This window comes from Coregonus clupeaformis, chromosome 6 (assembly GCF_020615455.1).
Source record: "Coregonus clupeaformis isolate EN_2021a chromosome 6, ASM2061545v1, whole genome shotgun sequence".
Taxonomy (NCBI): Eukaryota; Metazoa; Chordata; class Actinopteri; order Salmoniformes; family Salmonidae; genus Coregonus; species Coregonus clupeaformis.
The window spans coordinates 25,392,586-25,412,774 of NC_059197.1; the positions used below are offsets into that span (position 1 = coordinate 25,392,586).

A 20,189-nucleotide genomic window follows, 5' to 3' on the forward strand; every position below is an offset into this window, starting at 1 on the left:
ATGCACTCCTGAGTTCTTCAAGAGTAAGTGGGGAGTCAAGGAACCCAGATTGCTCTCTGTCAAGTTTGGGAAGGTCCAATGATGATAAGAAGTGTGTCATCTTATTATGATCAGGGTCCGCCTCTGACGTATATAATTGGGAATAATAAAACTGTGGGGGGGGGGGTTCATCGATAAAACAGGGGAAATGAGAGTAAGAGAGAGCGAGGGGTTTTTAGCTGTTGACGTCAGGCTTGCAGCTGCACTCTCTGTCCGTCTGATGGTTTGTTGGTTTGTATGTCAAAGTTTCGCAACAATGTTGCTACTAATCCATGTGATCAATGACCGGTGCAGTCCCAAAAATTTACAACCACGACCTAGAGCGGTAACACCGGCGATCGAGTTAATCACTTTACAAACTAAGTACGCTTGAAAATAAACAAGACTTCTGCAGAATTGCACACACCATCAAACTGCCGCGCCAACCAAGAGCTCTCCACAGAGAGCCGGAAGAGCTATCTTTATCACCTCCTCCCTGATTGCTGATGCGCTCTTAAAGTGGCAGCATACGTTGAAGGCTCCGTGCAGGATTTCACCATACTCCTCCCCCCATGAAAAAACAAAGCCTGTAGAAACAGAGATGATGCAGGCTTTGGCAGGTTCATGTTACTGCTACACAAAACCAGGGAAGTCCTCATCATCCGAGTCCTCCAAGAAGAGTTCCTGCAGGTGTTGCTTTTGCCTGCGATCCAGCTCTTCTGCCGTAGGGTAGCAGGGCTTTAGGTCAACAACATGCCTGACATCTTCCTCAGTGTCCTCCAAACAGACCAAGTAGTTAACTGCTGCACCACACAGTATGGACCTTTCCATCTCGAAGCTAGCTTGGCAGTGAACTGCTTGGACGCCTTTGACAGATGATGAGAACATACCCAGACCCGAGACAGGGGTGGGAAACACACGTCTCGTCTATTTTTGTCATAGTTTCTGAGCTGCCATTGTTTGGCTTTGATTCTGCTGGTATCCACTCTAGCAAGGTGTTGGACTGCATCAAACGCTGGGCAGTCAGGTGAAACATTGGTACTTTGCAAGACTCTGTCCATCTGACCTTTTAGTGGTCTTCCCAGGTGGAGTTCGACGGGAGTGACCCCAGAAGTCTCCTGGACTGCAGAGTTCAGTGCAAAGTGAAACTCAGGAAGATGCTGATCCCACCTTGTGTGCTGATCCCCCACGAATAAAGCAATCATCCCCTTCAGGTTGAGGTTTACCCTCTCGGTCAAGTTGGTCTGAGGATGGTAGGCCGTGTTCAGCTTGGCAACTACACCCCAGTAGGTACAGAGCTCTTTGTAGATTCCTGAGATGAACTGCAGACCTCTGTCAGAGAGAATTTGGTCTGGAATCCCGAATCTGGTAAAGACCTCCCTTCACAGAATTAGAGCAATGGCGGATGCAGTGGCTTTGCGGAGGGGAAACAACTCCACCCAGTGTGTGTAATAGTCCACTACCACCAATAAAAATTCATTCCGGGTCCCCCGGCTGGGTGGAAAAGGACCCATGAGGTCAATTCCCAGCATTTCATTAGGATGGTTCACCACGGTCTGCTGCAGTTTCCCGGCAGGTCTGCCAATGTCTAGTTTGTATTTCTGGCAGACTTCACACTGCTGTACAAACTTCTTGATATCAATCCACATGCCTGGCCAGTACGCCACCTCCTGTAATCTTCGGTAGGTCTCCAAGATGGCCACTCATGGAGTTGGCATGATAAGCTTGGATCATCTGGTCATTCAATGTAGAGGGAATGAAGACACAGTAATGAATGCTGTGTGTTCCATCTTCTCTTGGAGTTTTTCGATACACTTTATCCTGAATTATGCTGAATTTCTCATTGAAGCGGCTCTTCGAGTCATGTGGATCGCCATGATGGTAGCATCATTCTGCTGTGCTCTCCACACACTCTCATCATTCAGAGGGAAATAATCATCCAGAAACTTAGCGGTAGTGTAAGTGCTGCACAATGGAGGACAGACATTGGCGGTCTCTGTAATCCGAGAAAGGGCATCCAGTACAATATTCAGTTTTCCTTTGCAATACTCAATGATGAAGTCAATCCTCTGAAGTCTGATACACCAGCGAATAAGTCTTGCCTGATGCCAGAACCCACTGCTGTCACGATCGTCATAAACAGGAGTGGACCAATGCGCAGCGTGATGAGTGAACATACTTATTTATTAAAGAACAAAACAACAACACGATAACGTGACATCCTTGGTTACAAACACTAACCATACACGGAACAAGATCCCACAACACACTGTGGAAAACAGGCTGCCTAAGTATGGTTCCCAATCAGAGACAACAAGCAACAGCTGATTCACGTTGCCTCTGATTGAGAACCACACCGGCCAACATAGAAACAAATGAACTAGATAAACAACCTAGAACACAAAACACATAGAAACAACACACCCTGGCTCAACATAACAGAGTCCCAGAGCCAGGGCGTGACAGTACCCCCTCAAAGGCGCGGACTGCACCGCGGCAAACATAAACCGAACAGGGGGAGGGCCGGGTGGGAATTCCTCCTCGGAGGCGGTTCCGGCTCCGGGCTTGACCCACACCCTCCAACAAACCCCCCATAGCGCCCCTGGTCCGGTCTGGCCCTGCTGGCTGGATCTGGACTGGACATCGGTGGAGCGGATCGCTCAGGCTCCGATGTGGAGCAGCTAACCGGTACCTGACCAGGCACCGGTGACCCAGGCACGGGCTGTGCCGGACTGACGACGCGCACCACAGACTTGGTGCGGGGAGCAGGGATGGGCCGAACCGGGCTGACGAAGCGTACCACAGGCTTGGTGCGGGGAGCAGGGACGGGCCGAATTGGGCTGACGACGCGCACCACAGGCTTGGTGCGGGGAGCAGGAACGGGCTGGACCGGCCTGACGACATGCACCACAGGCTTGGTGCGGGGAGCAGGGACGGGCCGAACCGGGCTGACGAAGCGCACCACAGGCTTGGTGCGGGGAGCAGGGACGGGCTGGACTGGGCTGACGATGCGCACCACAGGCTTGGTGCGGGGAGCAGGAACAGGCCGAGCCGGGCTGGCGACGCGCACCGTAGGCTTGGTGCGAATGGCAGGAACAGGCTGGGCCGAGCTGGCAACGCGCACCACAGGCTTGGTGCGAGGTACAGGAACAGGCCGGACCGCACTGGGAACACACACCACTGGCCTTACATGGGGATCAGGAACGGGCCGGACCGGACTGGCAACACACCTCAGTACCTCTCGCCGTGCCTCTACATTTTCCTTCCCTCTACTCGCCAATGGCTCCCGTAACCCGGTGGCCTTCTCTCCTCGTCCACTGACTCGCCCCTTATCTGCCTCCAGCAGCCCCGTCGTCCACGGTGTGAGCCCCCCCCCTAAAAATGTCTTGGGTTTGTCTCTCCCCTGTGGCTATGGCCTCCATGGCTCTCGCCAGACTCTCCCTCTTCTGCTCCCAAGTCCAACCTCTCTCCTCCTCCCGCGGCTTGACCCAGTCGAGGTTGATATCCTTTAGAGCCCTCTCTGGCGTTGGCTCCTGGACACGCTGCTTGGTCCAGTTATGGTGGGATCTTCTGTCACGATCGTCATAAACAGGAGTGGACCAATGCGCAGCGTGATGAGTGAACATACTTATTTATTAAAGAACAAAACAACAACACGATAACGTGACGTCCTTGGTTACAAACACTAACCATACACGGAACAAGATCCCACAACACACTGTGGAAAACAGGCTGCCTAAGTATGGTTCCCAATCAGAGACAACAAGCAACAGCTGATTCACGTTGCCTCTGATTGAGAACCACACCGGCCAACATAGAAACAAATGAACTAGATAAACAACCTAGAACACAAAACACATAGAAACAACACACCCTGGCTCAACATTACAGAGTCCCAGAGCCAGGGCGTGACAACTGCAGAGCAGGGTGGTCTGTGTAATAGCTCAATTTCTCCAAAACCCAGACCACAGCGAGGAACTCCTCTCTGCGGAATTAAGAGTGCGACTTGCATAGGCAAGAACTTCTTCTGATCCAGGTCGTGTTTTAATGCTGTTTAACTCTTCCCCTTTTGCTCTGTAAATGTTTGTTTCTGCTCATTTTCAACAAGATGAATCTGTTTTTCTAGGTTTACTACTTTTTTACTGCGAGTTGAATTAAGATGTGAGGCAAACGAGGTACAGTTTCCCCTCAAAAAACATTTGTCACCTCCCAAAGTGACTCAGGGGATGTGGCTGTATCAGTATTCAACAATACAAATTATTTCAACTTTGTTGAAAGATGTGTAAAAAAGCCTTATTCTGCAGCAAAGTTGTGTTAAAGTGCCATCTTCTGGCACCTTTCTGTTTGGAGCTGTCAAGTAAGATACTATACAGGACAGCTCCATGGTCAGAAATTACTATGGGGAGCAGCTCGGTTGTCTGAATACATCTGTTTATATAGGGAGATACAAATATGTAGTCTATCCGTGAAAATGTATTATGTTTTGAAGAAAATAAAGTATAATCTTTGACAGTCAAATTCCTTAGACGCCAAGCATCTAAAATATTAAGCTCTGCAGCAAATGAGATGAGATCACCAGAGGCCTGATCAGTTTGAGAGTGAGATGAAACATGAGACCTATCTGAGAATTACATACCTGATTAAAATCACCTCCAACAACAAGTTTGTATTCTGAAAGATCTAATAGTATTTTAGAGATAGAACTAAGGAAATTAGAATCAGGAATGTTTGGACAGTAGATTGAGATGAAACACATCTTAGTGTGATTAATAACTGTAGTTACAAATACAAAACGTCCTGAATCATCATTATCATAACCATTAACCTGAACACGTGGTTTTCTATCAAATAATATGAAAACACCTTTCGTTTTGTTAGTGGCTGAGGAGTGAGCAAAACATTTATAGTATCTGTTTTGGAATCTATAGACATCATAGTGTTTTAGGTGGGTTTCTTGTATGAAGGCGATATCAACCTTTTTTGCGTCTGATGTATTCTAAGCATTTGGTACGCTTGATAGCGGAATTCAAACCATGGGAATTTTACGACATTACGATGAGCTCACGGTTCATTTAAAACCTTTGTCATATAGAATGTATTGATAAGTGTATGACAAAAATGAACAAGAAATTAAATAAAAAACACCTACTTCAATATAAACAGGAATAAATGTTGTGCACCATTATACCTATTTGTGAACAAACTCTGACCGCTGGGTTTTAACAATAATAAAAACAAAAACAGTAACCACCTGCAAGAGAGGAAGTCTATAGCTTAAACCCCTCTCTTTGGCTGGTACATCAGGAGGCTCCCAAACAGCGACGCACGTCCCAAGTCCAGTCTGCATTCCAAACACTTAAAAGACACACCGGCTGCAGTCCAAACACGCTATTTTTACCCCCTCAGCCCTTGTGCTAGCCACTTTCCCTCGGGGGAATTCTGGTCGAAGCCGGATGCAGTTTGATTGCCATCTTAAGCAGAGGTCCAATTCACTTAAGTTGCCCCCTCGGCCCTCGATGTAGCTCGAGGGAGCGAGTGAACAACTTTGGTCACTTGCGGGGTTGATTTGACCCATAATTCAATGCAAACTGTAGTCACATGTCAAACTCTGGTGGCCGTGAAGTGTCAAATTTAATCAACAAGGCTGCATTTTTGGCATGTCAGAGAAAAGTATGTTAGCTTGTTAAAAAATATATATAGATATTGATTTTAGCGTTGGCACATTGGCTTAGTTTCGTAGATAGGAACCTATAAAACATAGTTAGATTCATAAACATATTTTTGAGAATTCTGAAATGTATTTGAATAAATGAACAAGCTATAAAACTAGCTAGCCAGCTATGGGTAATTGTAGCTAGCTACCTGACAGGAGTGTTAGCTAGATACGTTAGCTTACTAGGTACAGTACCAGTCAAAACTTTGGACACACCTACTCATTCAAGGGTTTTTCGTTATTTTTACTATTTTCTACATTGTAGAATAATAGTGAACACATAAAAACCATGAAATAACACAAAAAAGCAACCAAAAAAGTGTTAAACAAATCAAAATATATTTTATATTTTAGACTCTTCAAAGTAGCCACCCTTTGCCTTGATGACAGCTTTGCATACGCTTGGCATTCTCTCAACCAGCTTCACCTGGAATGCTTTTTCAACAGTTTTGAAGGAGTTCCCACATATGCTGAGCGGTCCAACTCATCCCAAACCATCTCAATTGGGTTGAGGTCGGGTGATTGTGGAGGCCAGATCATCTGATGCAGTACTACATCACTCTCCTTCTTGGTCAAATAGCCCTTACACAGCCTGGAGGTTTGTTGGGTCATCTTGTTGAAAAACAAATGATAGTCCCACTAAGCGCAAACCAGATGGGATGGCTGCAGAATGCTGTGGTAGCCATGCTGATTAAGTGTGCCTTGAATACAAAATAAATCACTGACAGTGTCACCAGCAAAGCACCCCCACACCATCACACCTCCTCCTCCATGCTTCACGGTGGGAACCACACATGCGGAGATAATCTGTTCACCTACTCTGCGTCTCACAAAGACATAGTTGTTGGAACCAAAAAGGACAGATTTCCACCAATCTAATGTCCATTGCTCGTGTTTCTTGGCCCAATCAAGTCTCTTGTTCTTATTGGTGTCCTTTAGTAGTGGTTTCTTTGCAGCAATTCAACCATGAAGGCCTGATTCACGCAGTCTCCTCTGAACAGTTGATGTTGAGATGTGTCTGTTACTTGAACTCTGTGAAGCATTTATTTGGGCTGCAATTTCTGAGGCTGGTAACTCTAATGAACTCTAGGTCTTCCTTTCCTGTGGCGGACCTCATGAGAGCCAGTTTCATCATAGCGCTTGATGGTTATTGCGACTGCACTTGAAGAAACTTTCAAAGTTCTTGAAATGTTCCATATTGACTGACCTTCATGTCTTAAAGTAATGATGGACTGTCATTTCTCTTTGCTTATTTGAGCTGTTTTTGCCAAATAGGGCTACCTTCTATATAACTTGTCCCAACACAACTGATTGGCTCAAATGCATTAAGAAGGAAAGAAATTCCACAAATTAATTTTTAACAAGGCACACCTGTTAATTGAAATGCATTCCAGGTGACTACCTCATGAAGCTGGTTGAGAGAATGTCAAGAGTGTGCAAAGCTGGCATCAAGGCAATGGGTGGCTACTTTTAAGAATCTCAAATATAACATACAGTGAGGGAAAAAAGTATTTGATCCCCTGCTGATTTTGTACGTTTGCCCACTGACAAAGAAATGATCAGTCTATAATTTTAATGGTAGGTTTATTTGAACAGTGAGAGACAGAATAACAACAAAAAAATCCAGAAAAACGGATGTCAAAAATGTTATAAATTGATTTGCATTTTAATGAGGGAAATAAGTATTTGACCCCTCTGCAAAACATGATTTAGTACTTGGTGGCAAAACCCTTGTTGGCAATCACAGAGGTCAGATGTTTCTTGTAGTTTGCCACCAGGTTTGCACACATCTCAGGAGGGATTTTGTCCCACTCCTCTTTGCAGATCTTCTCCAAGTCATTAAGGTTTCGAGGCTGACGTTTGGCAACTCGAACCTTCAGCTCCCTCCACAGATTTTCTATGGGATTAAGGTCTGGAGACTGGCTAGGCCAATCCAGGACCTTAATGTGCTTCTTCTTGAGCCACTCCTTTGTTGCCTTGGCCGTGTGTTTTGGGTCATTGTCATGCTGGAATACCCATCCACGACCCATTTTCAATGCCCTGGCTGAGGGAAGGAGGTTCTCACCCAAGTTTTGACGGTACATGGCCCCGTCCATTGTCCCTTTGATGCGGTGAAGTTGTCCTGTCCCCTTAGCAGCAAAACACCCCCAAAGCATAATGTTTCCACCTCCATGTTTGACGGTGGGGATGGTGTTCTTGGGGTCATAGGCAGCATTCCTCCTCCTCCATACACGGCAAGTTGAGTTGATGCCAAAGAGCTTGATTTTGGTCTCATCTGACCACAACACTTTCACCCAGTTCTCCTCTGAATCATTCAGATGTTCATTGGCAAACTTCAGACGGCCCTGTATATGTGCTTTCTTGAGCAGGGGGACCTTGCGGGCGTTGCAGGATTTCAGTCCTTCACGGCGCAGTGTGTTACCAATTGTTTTCTTGGTGACTATGGTCACAGCTGTCTTGAGATCATTGACAAGATCCTCCCGTGTAGTTCTGGGCTGATTCCTCACCGTTCTCATGATCATTGCAACTCCACGAGGTGAGATCTTGCATGGATCCCCAGGCCGAGGGAGATTGACAGTTCTTATGTGTTTCTTCCATTTGCTAATAATCGCACCAACTGTTGTCACCTTCTCACCAAGCTGCTTGGCGATGGTCTTGTAGCCCATTCCAGCCTTGTGTAGGTCTATAATCTTGTCCCTGACATCCTGGGAGAGCTCTTTGGTCTTGGCCATGGTGGAGAGTTTGGAATCTGAATGATTGATTGCTTCTGTGGACAGGTGTCTTTTATACAGGTAACAAGCTGAGATTAGGAGCACTCCCTTTAAGAGTGTGCTCCTAATCTCAGCTCGTTACCTGTATAAAAGACACCTGGGAGCCAGAAATCTTTCTGATCGAGAGGGGGTCAAATACATATTTCCCTCATTAAAATGCAAATAAATTTATAACATTTTTGACATGCGTTTATCTGGATGTTTTTGTTGTTATTCTGTCTCTCAGTGTTCAAATAAACCTACCATTAAAATTATAGACTGATAATTTCTTTGTCAGTGGGCAAACGTACAAAATCAGTAGGGGATCAAATACTTTATTCCCTCACTGTATATTTTGATTTGTTTAACACTTTTTGGTTACTACCTGATTCCATATGTGTTATTTCATAGTTTTTTTTCATAGTTTTTTATTCTACAATGTAGAAAATAATAAAAATAAAGAAAAACCCTTGAATGAGTAGGTGTGTCCAATCTTTTGACTGGTATTGTACATTAACAGCTTTAGGTTGGTTGTTTTTAAACTCACCTTCCAGATTTCCACCAAGGACGTTGCCTCTCCGATTATCACTCTCCCTCGCTTGGGCAAGGGACATTTAACGTACCCTCGGATATGACGATGTAAAACGTAATTCAAGGGCTGAGGGTTTAGGGCAGAGGGCTGTCTACTTTGAGTTTGAAACGCAGCCCCTCTCTCCCCTCAACCGTCAAATTAAGTGGACACTTCTAATGACGTATCATGACGTCTGACGAGTTGACACTTGCAGGGCAAGGGGTGAGGGGAAAAATGAATGAATTTTAAATGGACCGCTCTTGCCCGGAAATGTGTCACTCATTCCTCCCACGGAAGTGTTTTCAGTCATCATGGAACCACCAGTAGCTGTTGTGTGTGCATTATATGCGCTACAGTCAATTATGATTGCATTTCGTATCTTGGCTAGAAGACAATGCATCCGCAGACATCGAATGTTAGCCATCCGACTATATCATGTTAAATCGAAAATTACAATGCGTAACATTTTAGTCATTTAGCAGACACTCTTATCCAGAGCGACTTACAGTTAATGAGTGCATACATTATTATTTTTCATATTTTTTATACTGGCCCCCCGTGGGAATCGAACCCACAACCCTGGCGTTGCAAACGCCATGCTCTACCAACTGAGCTACATCCCTGCCAGACATTCCCTCCCCTACCCTGGATGACGCTGGGCCAATTGTGCACCGCCCCATGGGTATCCTGGTCGCGGCCGGCTATGAAAGAGCCTGGATTCGAACAAGAATCTCTAGTGGCACAGCTAGCACTGCGATGCAGTGCCTTAGACCACTGCGCCACTCAGGAGGTTATAAGTGTGATGTAACGGTAAATTGTATGCGCAAGCTAACGTTTCCAAAAGCTAACCAAAGAAAAACATAATTACTTTCATGATTTGTTTTGAGCCATCATGTACATTAGTAGCACAATTTCTAACTTATTTACATTCATTTTTACTTACACTTGTATGATGACTTCTCCATATTAATGTTGGTTTTAGGTTTTGGCTTACTTTCTTAGCGGATGTACAATCATAGCGAATTGAATGATGGGGCGTTTCAGGCCCCGGAGTGAACATAATTGTACACTCGCAAACTTGATATAAAATTAGGGCTGAGGGGCTTACCTTGCCAACTTCCCTTGCTTGGCTAATAATTTGGACCGACGACAAAGATGGCCACAGGGATTCTCCCAAGGACATAAGGCGAGGGTAAGTGGAGGAGGGTGTGTCTTTTATGTGTTTGAAAATCAGCCCCAGACTGCGTTTCAAGCTCAAAGTAGATAGCCCTCGGCCCTATCCCTCAGCCCTTGAATTACGTTTTACATCGTCACATTCGAGTGTACCTTAAACGCCCCTTGCCCAAGCTAGGGAGAGTGATGATCGGAGAGGCAACGGTGGAAATCTGGAAGTTGAGCTTAAAACAACCAACCTAAAGATATGTACCTAGTAAGCTAACGTATCTAGCTAGCACTCCTTTCAGATAGCTAGCTACAGTTACCCATAGCTGGCTAGCAAGTTTTATAGTTTGTTCATTTATTCCAATACATTTCAGAATTCTCAAAAATATGTTGCAGTTTTGAAGCATTTTATTTTTGCAATTCTACACATTTTGCCATGTCTTATGTGTATTCATGTGATATTTGAGTGACAAAAAAATAACAACAATATCTATGGGCTAAAAAACTTAAATACAAAAAGATTAGCTGACGGGCTAGTTGATCTGGACATTTCTGACATGTTATAAATAGCTCTCTAAGGTACGCAATGACTAACATGACAAGAGGAACTGATGATGCACTACCCAATTTCAAAATTGCACCTTGTGTATTCTACAATTACAACTTTCAAGAGTAAATGGGGAGGGCAATGAATTCCGCCAATGAATTCTACTCATGAGCAAACATTCCATAACTGCAGGTGGCAGTAAATCACCAACCTTGGTTTTATACCTGTTCAAACAACACTCTCCAGGTGGCAGTATGCACCCTTCCAGTTTGTTTGCCAGCTCATAGAAGTAGTAGAAGAAAATGGACTACTTCAAAATGGAGATGGCCTCAATGGCGCATCCAGTGCTCTCAAAAATGTCATAATGGGGTAGATACACTGATGCAATGTTTATCTAAGTCTACGTTTGTAATGCAAACTGAGGTGTCTTTAGGTGAAGTGTAGTTGAGTGGGGAATTGGGCTGATCTTCGCCATTGTACATGAAGCTCCAAAATGCATTGGAATTATTTGAATTTACATATACAATAAATAATGCAATGTTTTATTTATTGTTGCATGACTAAATAAATAAACAGCTGTTTGATCAACCAAATGGATTCATCCCTTTTATTTTACAGGAAATTATTTGTGTATTTTACTAGGACAAGACACAAAATCCAACAGTTTTCTAATTGACATTTCCTCAGTATTTCTAAAAGATCTGCTAGATCCTTCACTACTAGAGGAATAGTTTATTGCCCATTTGTGGAAACAGAATTTAATGGATCCTTACATCCTTTTGCTCTTTCCCCAACCCCCCTGAAACAGAAATACATGTCCATTGACATGCTTGAAGAACATAGGGTCAATGACACAGCAGCATCCCTGATTTGACTTTACTACAGTGCTTTACAGTAGTATGACAGTAAAATACATTTAACGGAAATGCATAAGAATTTGCAGGAATAAAATGCAATACAAACGATTAGGTTGATGATTAAAACAAATGTACAGTATTAGCATTCAGTTCTGCCAGCATAGGGTGCAACAGTGGTGGGAACAGAACATAACCAGGGAAGTAGGGGAGCTGAGGGTGATGCAGCACCCCCTGAAAAGTCAGAATTAATCAAAATATTAATATTTTTGGAAGACTTTTTTTTCTCACAAAAGTAGTGCACTGGGCCTTTACTAGTCCTGCATTAGTGGACCGATATAGCCTTCTGTAGTGCGGGCATAGTGTTTTTTTCCCCCGCGGCTCTGGATTAGAATGAACTGCACTGATATGAATACATTAACCTCTCTGGTTGCTGTGCTGTGCCTGTTGTAAATAACAGAAAAAATGGTGGCTGCAGAGAAGTTGATGAAAGTGATCAAGAGGGGAGCACACGTATTAAAAGCCTTCTTTTGTGACTCCTTATAGGCTTTTAAGCAAACAAGTAATATGTTGACATATGAGAGCACAACTAACACAAAAGGTAAAACCACTAGACTTGCTATAATACATATACCATACAGGTTGCTCAGTGCACTTTCAACACAGGAGAGTTTAACAACTGCTAAGTGAGAGAAAATGGTTATGGGAATAAAATACAAATGGCTTACAAATGGAGACAAACCTGTCATAAGCCATCACTGCTAGAATAACGTAAGCACACGTTACATATACATTGCAGAAAAAACCTGCAATATACAACCTTCGTGAGAGATTCCCTTTATTTCTGACTCATGGCAAAATGTGTAGAACTGCAGGAAATTAAATTGAAAACGGCAACAACATAAACAAATATTCAAGACGACAGACATTTTAGGAAGATGGGCAGGGACACAGCTGTCCTAACGTTAGGTGGGCCAATAGACCAGAGGTGGCAGAATGGGTTGGGGTGTAGTACGGTCGTCCCAAAGATCCCACTTAGCATCTGTTTGAGCATAGCCTGAATGTAGGGAGAGCAGTTCCCTTTGATGCTCCGTAGTTATGCAGTTAATTAGCTAACATGACACAAAACATTCTCAGTTACAATACATAATAAACTTGCTGCAATTTTTTAAATAATCTTTGGGCTACAGAGAAATTATGCCAAAATGACACCTATTTGTACAGTCAATTATAGCAACTATTAGTAACAAAACACATCATTCAATATTACAAAAATAAACAATCAGGTTATTTTTTAGGGTTAAGGCCTAGTACCTTTATACAAGCCTGTCTGATTTTAACCATCCTTACTCCATACATAAAAGGATTGAAAAGTGGTGGACATATGAGAAAATAAACTAATAAAATAGTTCGAAGTATAGGTGGAAGATGTGCAGTATCATATCTGCCTTGTATAATCACAAATAAACAGCCAAAGAAGAAGTTCAGTAAAGAGGCTATGTCACGGTTTCGGCCGAGGCTGCTCCTCCTCCTGGTTCGGGCAGGCTTCGGCGGTCGTCGTCCCCGGAGTACTAGCTGCCACCGATCTATGTTTCATGTTCGTTTGGTTTTGTCTTGATGTTGTACACCTGTGTCTTGTTAGTCCTCGTTAGTGTCCTATTTAGTTCTCGTTGGTTGTGTTTGTCTTTGTGTGTGATTGCTCTTCTGTTTCGTGTTGGAGATACCTATTTTCCCTCCAGTGTTTTGGAGAGGTTCTATTTGCACATGTTAGTGCGCCGTTTATTTGACGCCTGTGTGCGCCGTGTATTCGCCTTCGGGCTTATTGTGCTTATTTTTTTTCGTGAATATTGCACTAAAGTCTTTTGGACTGAGCCTCTGCGTCCTGCGCCTGATTCATACACCACACCCACCTTCAGCACCCATTGACAGAATCACACACCGTAATGGAATCAGCAGGATCGGCAGTTACGCCTGAGTCGCTCGAGGAGCATATCCGTGGGCAAGATGACCAGATAAGACAACTGGGGACCGCTCTACAGGACGTAATCAACACCTTGCACCGATGGGAGGCCAGCAGGGTACCCACACCTCCACCTACCCTGCCCACCCCATCGGCCGGTCCACCAGTCCCAGGTCCGGAACCCAGGGGGATTCGGCTCTCGCTCCCGAGGGCGTATGACGGAACAGCTGCCGGGTGTCAGGGGTTCCTCCTGCAGGTGGAGCTCTACCTGGCCACTGTACACCCGGTGCCCTCGGGACACGAGAGCGTTTCCGCCCTCATCTCCTGTCTCACGGGCAAGGCGTTGGAGTGGGCTAACGCCGAGTGGAGGAAGATGGACACCAACACCATCTCCTACGCCGAGTTCTCCCGTCGCTTCAAGGCCGTGTTCGACCATCCACCTGAGGGCAAAGCGGCGGGGGAGCGTCTAGTCCACCTGAGACAGGGGAGGAGGAGTGCACAGGCGTTTGCTTTAGAGTTCCGGACTCTAGCGGCGGACGCAGGGTGGAATGAACGGGCCCTCATCAACCATTTTCGATGTAGCCTACGGGAGGACGTTCAACATGAGTTGGCCTGCAGGGATACCCATCTTACCTTCGACCAGTTGGTCGATATGTCCATCCGTCTGGACACCCTGCTGGCCACCCGTGGACGTCCCGAGGGGGTCCTTCCATTTCGCCCTCCGGCACCTCCGAGCCGAGCCCTATGGAGCTCGGGGTGCCGGCGCTAGAGAAAGGAGGAGGAGGAGCCCGAGGGGGCCTGTCTCCTGCACCAAGTGCGGTCGTGGAGGGTACACTGCGGCCAGGTGCTGGGGAGGGTTCTCCGGGGGAGAAGACAACAGGCCACGCACTGGGGGGGCCTCCCAGGTGAGTAGACGTCCCACTTACCCAGAGCTTTCTGTTGCGCACTTTTGTATACCTGTGTGTTTTCCACAGGTTGCACCTCATTCCCAGCATAAGGCGCTAGTAGATTCAGGCGCAGCTGGGTATTTTGTTGATCGGAAGTTTTGTTTAGATTTAGGGATCCCTCTCCTACCTGTTGAAAACCCTTTTCCCGTTCATGCCTTAGATAGCCGTCCGTTGGGGTCGGGGCTGATTAGGGAGATCACAGCGCCACTTAGGATGTGTGCGCAGGGGGGTCATGAAGAGACTATACAGCTGTATCTGATCGACTCTCCTGTGTACCCGGTGGTGCTGGGAATTCCCTGGTTAAGCACCCATAACCCTGCTATTTCGTGGCAACAGAGGGCTCTCAATGGGTGGTCTGCTCAGTGCGAGGGGCGATGTCTGGGTGTTTCCGTGGGGGTGACTTCGGTGGAAAGTCCAAACCAAGTGCCCGCACTGCACATTCCGCCTGAATATGGGGATTTAGCTCTCGTGTTTAGTAAAACTAGGGCGACACAGTTGCCTCCTCATAGACAGGGGGATTGTGCGATTGATCTCCAGGCAGGAGCAGCGCTCCCACGGAGCCATGTGTATCCTTTGTCTCAAGAGGAGAGAAAAGCTATGGAGACTTACATAGCCGAATCTTTGAGACAGGGATACATTCGGCCCTCCACTTCTCCCCGCCTCATCGAGCTTCTTTTTGTGAAGAAGAAAGATGGAGGGCTTGCGCCCGCGCATTGATTACCGTGGTCTCAATCAGATTACTGTGAAATACAGTTATCCACTCCCTCTGATTGCGACCATGACGGAGTCATTGCATGGAGCGCGGTTTTTCCAAAATTGGATCTCAGGAGCGCGTATAACTTGGTGCTCATAAGGGAGGGCGACGAATGGAAGACAGCGTTTAGTACCACGTCAGGTCATTTCGAGTATCTGGTCATGCCATATGGGTTGATGAATGCTCCATCAGTCTTCCAATCCTTCGTAGATGACATTTTCCGGGATATGCAGGGACAAGGGGGTGGTCGTGTACATTGATGATATTCTGGTGTACTCGTCTACCCGAGCCGAGCATGTAACCCTGGTGCGTCGTGTATTGAGGAGGCTGTTGGAGCGCCGACCTATATGTCAAGGCAGAGAAATGTCTGTTTTTCCAGGAGTCGGTCTCCTTTTTGGGTTATCGGTTGTCCGCGTCAGGGGTGAGAATGGAGGTGGATCGTGTGTCCGCTGTGCGTGAATTGGCAAACCCCAACTACTGTAAAAGAGGTGCAGCAGTTCTTGGGCTTTGCGAATTACTACCGGAGGTTTATCCGGGGTTTTGGACAGGTGGCAGCTCCCATCACGTCCCCTTCTGAAAGGGGGGTCCGGTGCGCCTGCAGTGGTCAGCTGATGCGGACAGGGCCTTTGGGAGACTGAAGGACCTGTTTACGTCGGCTCCGGTGCTGGCGCATCCGGATCCCGCATTACCCTTTCAGGTTGAGGTGGGACGGCGTCTGAGGCAGGTATAGGGGCCGTTCTCTCTCAACGGTCTGGCACGCCACCTAAACTCCGCCCCTGTGCTTTTTTATTCTAAAAAGCTCAGCCCGGCGGAGCGTAACTATGACGTTGGGGACAGGGAGCTGTTAGCTGTAGTTCAAGCCCTTAAGGTGTGGAGGCATTGGCTTGAGGGGGCTCAACACCCTTTCCTCATTTTGACTGACCATCGGAACCTGGAGTACATCCGGGCAGCGAGGAGACTGAACCCTCGCCAGGCTCGATGGAGTATGTTTCTCACCAGGTTCGTATTTAAAATCACGTACATCCCTGGGTCCCAGAATGGTAAGGCAGATGCGCTGTCCCGGGCGGTATGACACGGAGGAGAGGTCCGTTGAGCCTACTCCCATACTACTGGAGTCTTGCCTTGTGGCACCGGTGGTATGGGAGGTCGATGCCGAAATCGAGCGAGCGTTGCGTACCCGACCCCAGCCCTCCACAGTGTCCTGAGGGTCGGAAAGTACGTTCCGCTCGAGATTCGGGATCGACTCATTTACTGGGCTCACACGTCCCCCCTCCTCTGGACATCCGGGTATTGGCCGGACAGTGCATTGCCTTAGCACTAAATACTGGTGGCCTACTTTGGCTAGGGGATGTGAGGGTTTATGTCTCCTCCTGCTCGGTGTGCGCCCAGTGTAAGGCGCCCCGACATCTGCCCAGGGGTAAGTTACAACCCCTGCCCGTTCCACAACGACCATGGTCCCACCTCTCGGTGGATTTTGTGACAGACCTTCCCCTCTCTCAGGGGAATACCACTGTACTGGTCGTTGTGGATCGGTTCTCTAAGGCCTGTCGTCTTCTCCCTATGTCGGGTCTTCCTACTGCCCTACAGACCGCTGAGGCCCTATTTACCCACGTCTTCCGGCATTACGGGGTGCCCGAGGATATAGTGTCTGATCGAGGCCCCCAGTTTACCTCCCGTGTTTGGAGAGCGTTCATGGAGCGTTTGGGGGTCTCGGTTAGCCTTACCTCAGGGTACCACCCGGAGAGTAACGGGCAGGTAGAACGTGTCAACCAGGATGTGGGTAGGTTTCTGAGGTCGTATTGCCAGGACCGGCCTGAGGAGTGGTCAAGGTACCTTCCCTGGGCCGAGATGGCCCAGAACTCTCTCCGCCACTCCTCTACCAACCTAACCCCCTTCCAATGTGTATTAGGTTACCAGCCGGTTCTGGCACCATGGCAGCAGAGCCAGATCGAGGCCCTGCGGTGGATGATTGGATGAGGCGCTCGGAAGAGACGTGGAACGCTGCCCACGTCCACCTGCAGCGGGCCGTCCTTCGGTCACAAGGCGAGCGCCGATCTCCACCGCAGTGAGGGCGGTGTACGCACCCGGAGATCGAGTCTGGCTCTCTACCAGAAACCTACCTCTCCGCCTGCCCTGCCGGAAGCTGGGTCGGCGGTTTGTAGGACCCTTTAAAGTCCTGAGAAGATTGAACGAGGTGTGTTATAGGTTACATCTACCTGTTGAGTATAAGAATATTAACCCCTCGTTCCATGTGTCTCTTCTCAGGCCGGTGGTAGCTGGTCCACTCCAGGACAATGAGATAGGAGAGACTCCTCCGCTCCCACTGGACATCGAGGGGGCTCCGGCGTACACCGTTCGGTCCATCTTGGACTCCAGACGCCGGATGGGGGTCTCCCAGTATCTCGTGGAGTGGGAGAGTGCGGCCCGGAGGAGCGGTGTGGGTGCCAGCGGAGGGACATCCCAGACCCATCTCTCCTGTCGGAGTTCCACCGGGACCATCCCGCGCGCCCTGCTCCGCGTCCTCCTGGTCGTCCCCGAGGCCGGGGTCGACGCACGGCTGGAGCCGCGCGTCAGGGGGGTACTGTCACGGTTTCGGCCGAGGCTGCTCCTCCTCCTGGTTCGGGCAGGCTTCGGCGGTCGTCGTCCCCGAGTATTAGCTGCCACCGATCTATGTTTCATGTTCGTTTGGTTTTGTCTTGATGTTGTACACCTGTGTCTTGTTAGTCCTCGTTAGTGTCCTATTTAGTTCTCGTTGGTTGTGTTTGTCTTTGTGTGTGATTGCTCTTCTGTTTCGTGTTGGAGCTACCTATTTTCCCTCCAGTGTTTTTGGAGAGGTTCTATTTGCACATGTTAGTGCGCGTTTATTTGACGCCTGTGTGCGCGTGTATTCGCTTCGGGCTTATTGTGCTTATTTCTTTTCGTGAATATTGCACTAAAGTCTTTTGGACTGAGCCTCTGCGTCCTGCGCCTGATTCATACACCACACCCACCTTCAGCACCCATTGACAGGCTATATGTGGCGTACAAGTATTAAATGCTTTCTGTTTCGTCTCTTTTGAAGACTTTAAACATATTTGTAGAATTCTTACATATGAGTATATGGTAGGAAATGTAGTACAAGAAAATTGAAGCACAGTGACAAGAAGACCCGATATGTTATTCAGTATAGTATTTGAACATGCAAGCCTGACTACGGAGTAGTTGTCACAATACACTCTGTCTAGAACGTTACCACAAAATTGCAGTCGCAAACTGAGGGAGATAATGATGGCGTTGATGAAAAAAGAATACACCCAGGACAGTAGAATTAAGCCACAAATTATTTTAGGTGTCATAATATTGTTATACTCTAGAGGATAACAAATAGAAATGTACCTGTCATAGGACATAACTGCTATATTACTAAATTCTGTTAAACCGTATGTGTACAATACATAAATCTGGAGACAACAATAAAGAAGGGAAATATCACGTGTGTCAGAGAGCAAGTAAAACATGAGAGCAGGAAACAAACCAGTGCTCCCATACAACTGATTAACAAACAAAGCACATAGAAACAGATACATGGGTTCATGAAGGCTTCTTTCAATGCAGATAACTCCAATAAGGAAAGCATTGGCAAGAATTATGACAAAATATAATACAGTTACTACAGCAAAGTAGAAATACTTCAATTGTCCGATATCACCGTATGCAGCAAGCCTAAAGACCTTGAAGTGAGTAGAGTTCTCCATGGTCCTGGGAGTTAGTAAAGATGTGCTGTCAATGTTTGAAGAAGAGGAGAAAATCCACCTTCTGTAGCTTACATATAAGTTAAAACAATGAAATCACAAAGAACAGAAAACCTAAATGGATAATTCCTTGACTTGTTGATTCATTGACAGTTTTGCCCACATCAACAGTATACTCACCAATATAGACAGCTTTACATTGTCCTGATAACAAAATTCATAGCCTAAATCAAACAATATTACAATTTGTATCCTGCACGCATTAAAATTATTACATTAAAATTCAAAATAATACATTGATTACATGTATTCTAAATCCAAAATGAAGACAGATCATTTGCAATCCACGATGACCTCCTAAACTCAGCTCCTCACTTGATTCTTATACTTGTGAGATTTACAAAAATAAATCGCCTGCCATGGTGTGACATGAAAATGGTCACCAACACCTTGGGAAAATTAGATATTTTCAGCGTCAAGGAAACCATATTGAGAAAAACAGATACCATTTTGTAACACAGGCCCTCCAGGGTGTTCAAAGCCTTTCTTAGAAAATCCACCCTAAACCACTCATTCCTATAATTTACAGTGTTAAATAACAATAATATGTGAGAACAATAGTTTTTTTAAAACTAATGTTTCATTTTGGCATTATTATAAGGTTGGTAGCATCATGTGAAAATTGTTGTGGAAATCTGTTTCAGCTCAAGTCGACTACAAAATCCACAATGCAATGCTCTCTCTATGGGCTGGGTGTAAAATTGCCTAAACAAACTGCACTATTTTAGGAGTCTACAATCTCACTATGTTCAACCTGCAGATCGATTTGCCTCACATTGGAGTCTGACATTCGCAACGGCACCATGCAATGCACCCTGGACTGAAGAAGCAGAAAAATAGGAGACATGTGGTAGACCCTCTGTTAAAATACAAATGTATTTAGGTAGGAATATCGGTCTCGCTTTAAATGACAAATGCAGCTTATAAAGCCTTCAAAAACACTACATAAGTGTTACAAATTCTCTATAATGTCATGCTTTATAACGGGTTCATAAATGTGGCATAACTGTGTGACATAACCCAATATGTCAAATATGACATAAACCTGTGCTTTATAAAGGGTGGCATAAGCACCGCTTACTAAAGGCCTTACATCATATTAAATTGAGGCATCACAAATGTA

General features: G+C 46.2%; 1 protein-coding gene across 1 annotated transcript; it reads right to left on the reverse strand.

Moving 5' to 3' along the window:
• Positions 1–651: 651 nt before the first annotated feature.
• On the reverse strand, positions 652–19,009 carry LOC123491063 (olfactory receptor 11A1-like). The gene is made up of 3 exons (XM_045220943.1): positions 18,290–19,009; positions 12,929–13,114; positions 652–756 (listed from the first exon to the last, which is right to left on the reverse strand). The coding sequence occupies exons 1-3, from the start codon at positions 19,007–19,009 to the stop codon at positions 652–654; spliced, it is 1,011 nt and encodes a 336-aa protein (XP_045076878.1).
• Positions 19,010–20,189: the final 1,180 nt, after the last annotated feature.

Bases quoted from the DNA above. Each gene is read 5' to 3' on its own strand.
- LOC123491063 (XM_045220943.1), bottom strand. From the start codon at position 19,009: ATGGAGAACTCTACTCACTTCAAGGTCTTTAGGCTTGCTGCATACGGT. The intron at 13,115-18,289 runs ATAGCCTGTCAA...CGAAACCGTGAC, and splicing joins TTAATACTTGTACGCCACAT to ATAGCCTCTTTACTGAACTT. The intron at 757-12,928 runs GTACTAGGCCTT...GTTGACCTAAAG, and splicing joins TCAGACAGGCTTGTATAAAG to CCCTGCTACCCTACGGCAGA.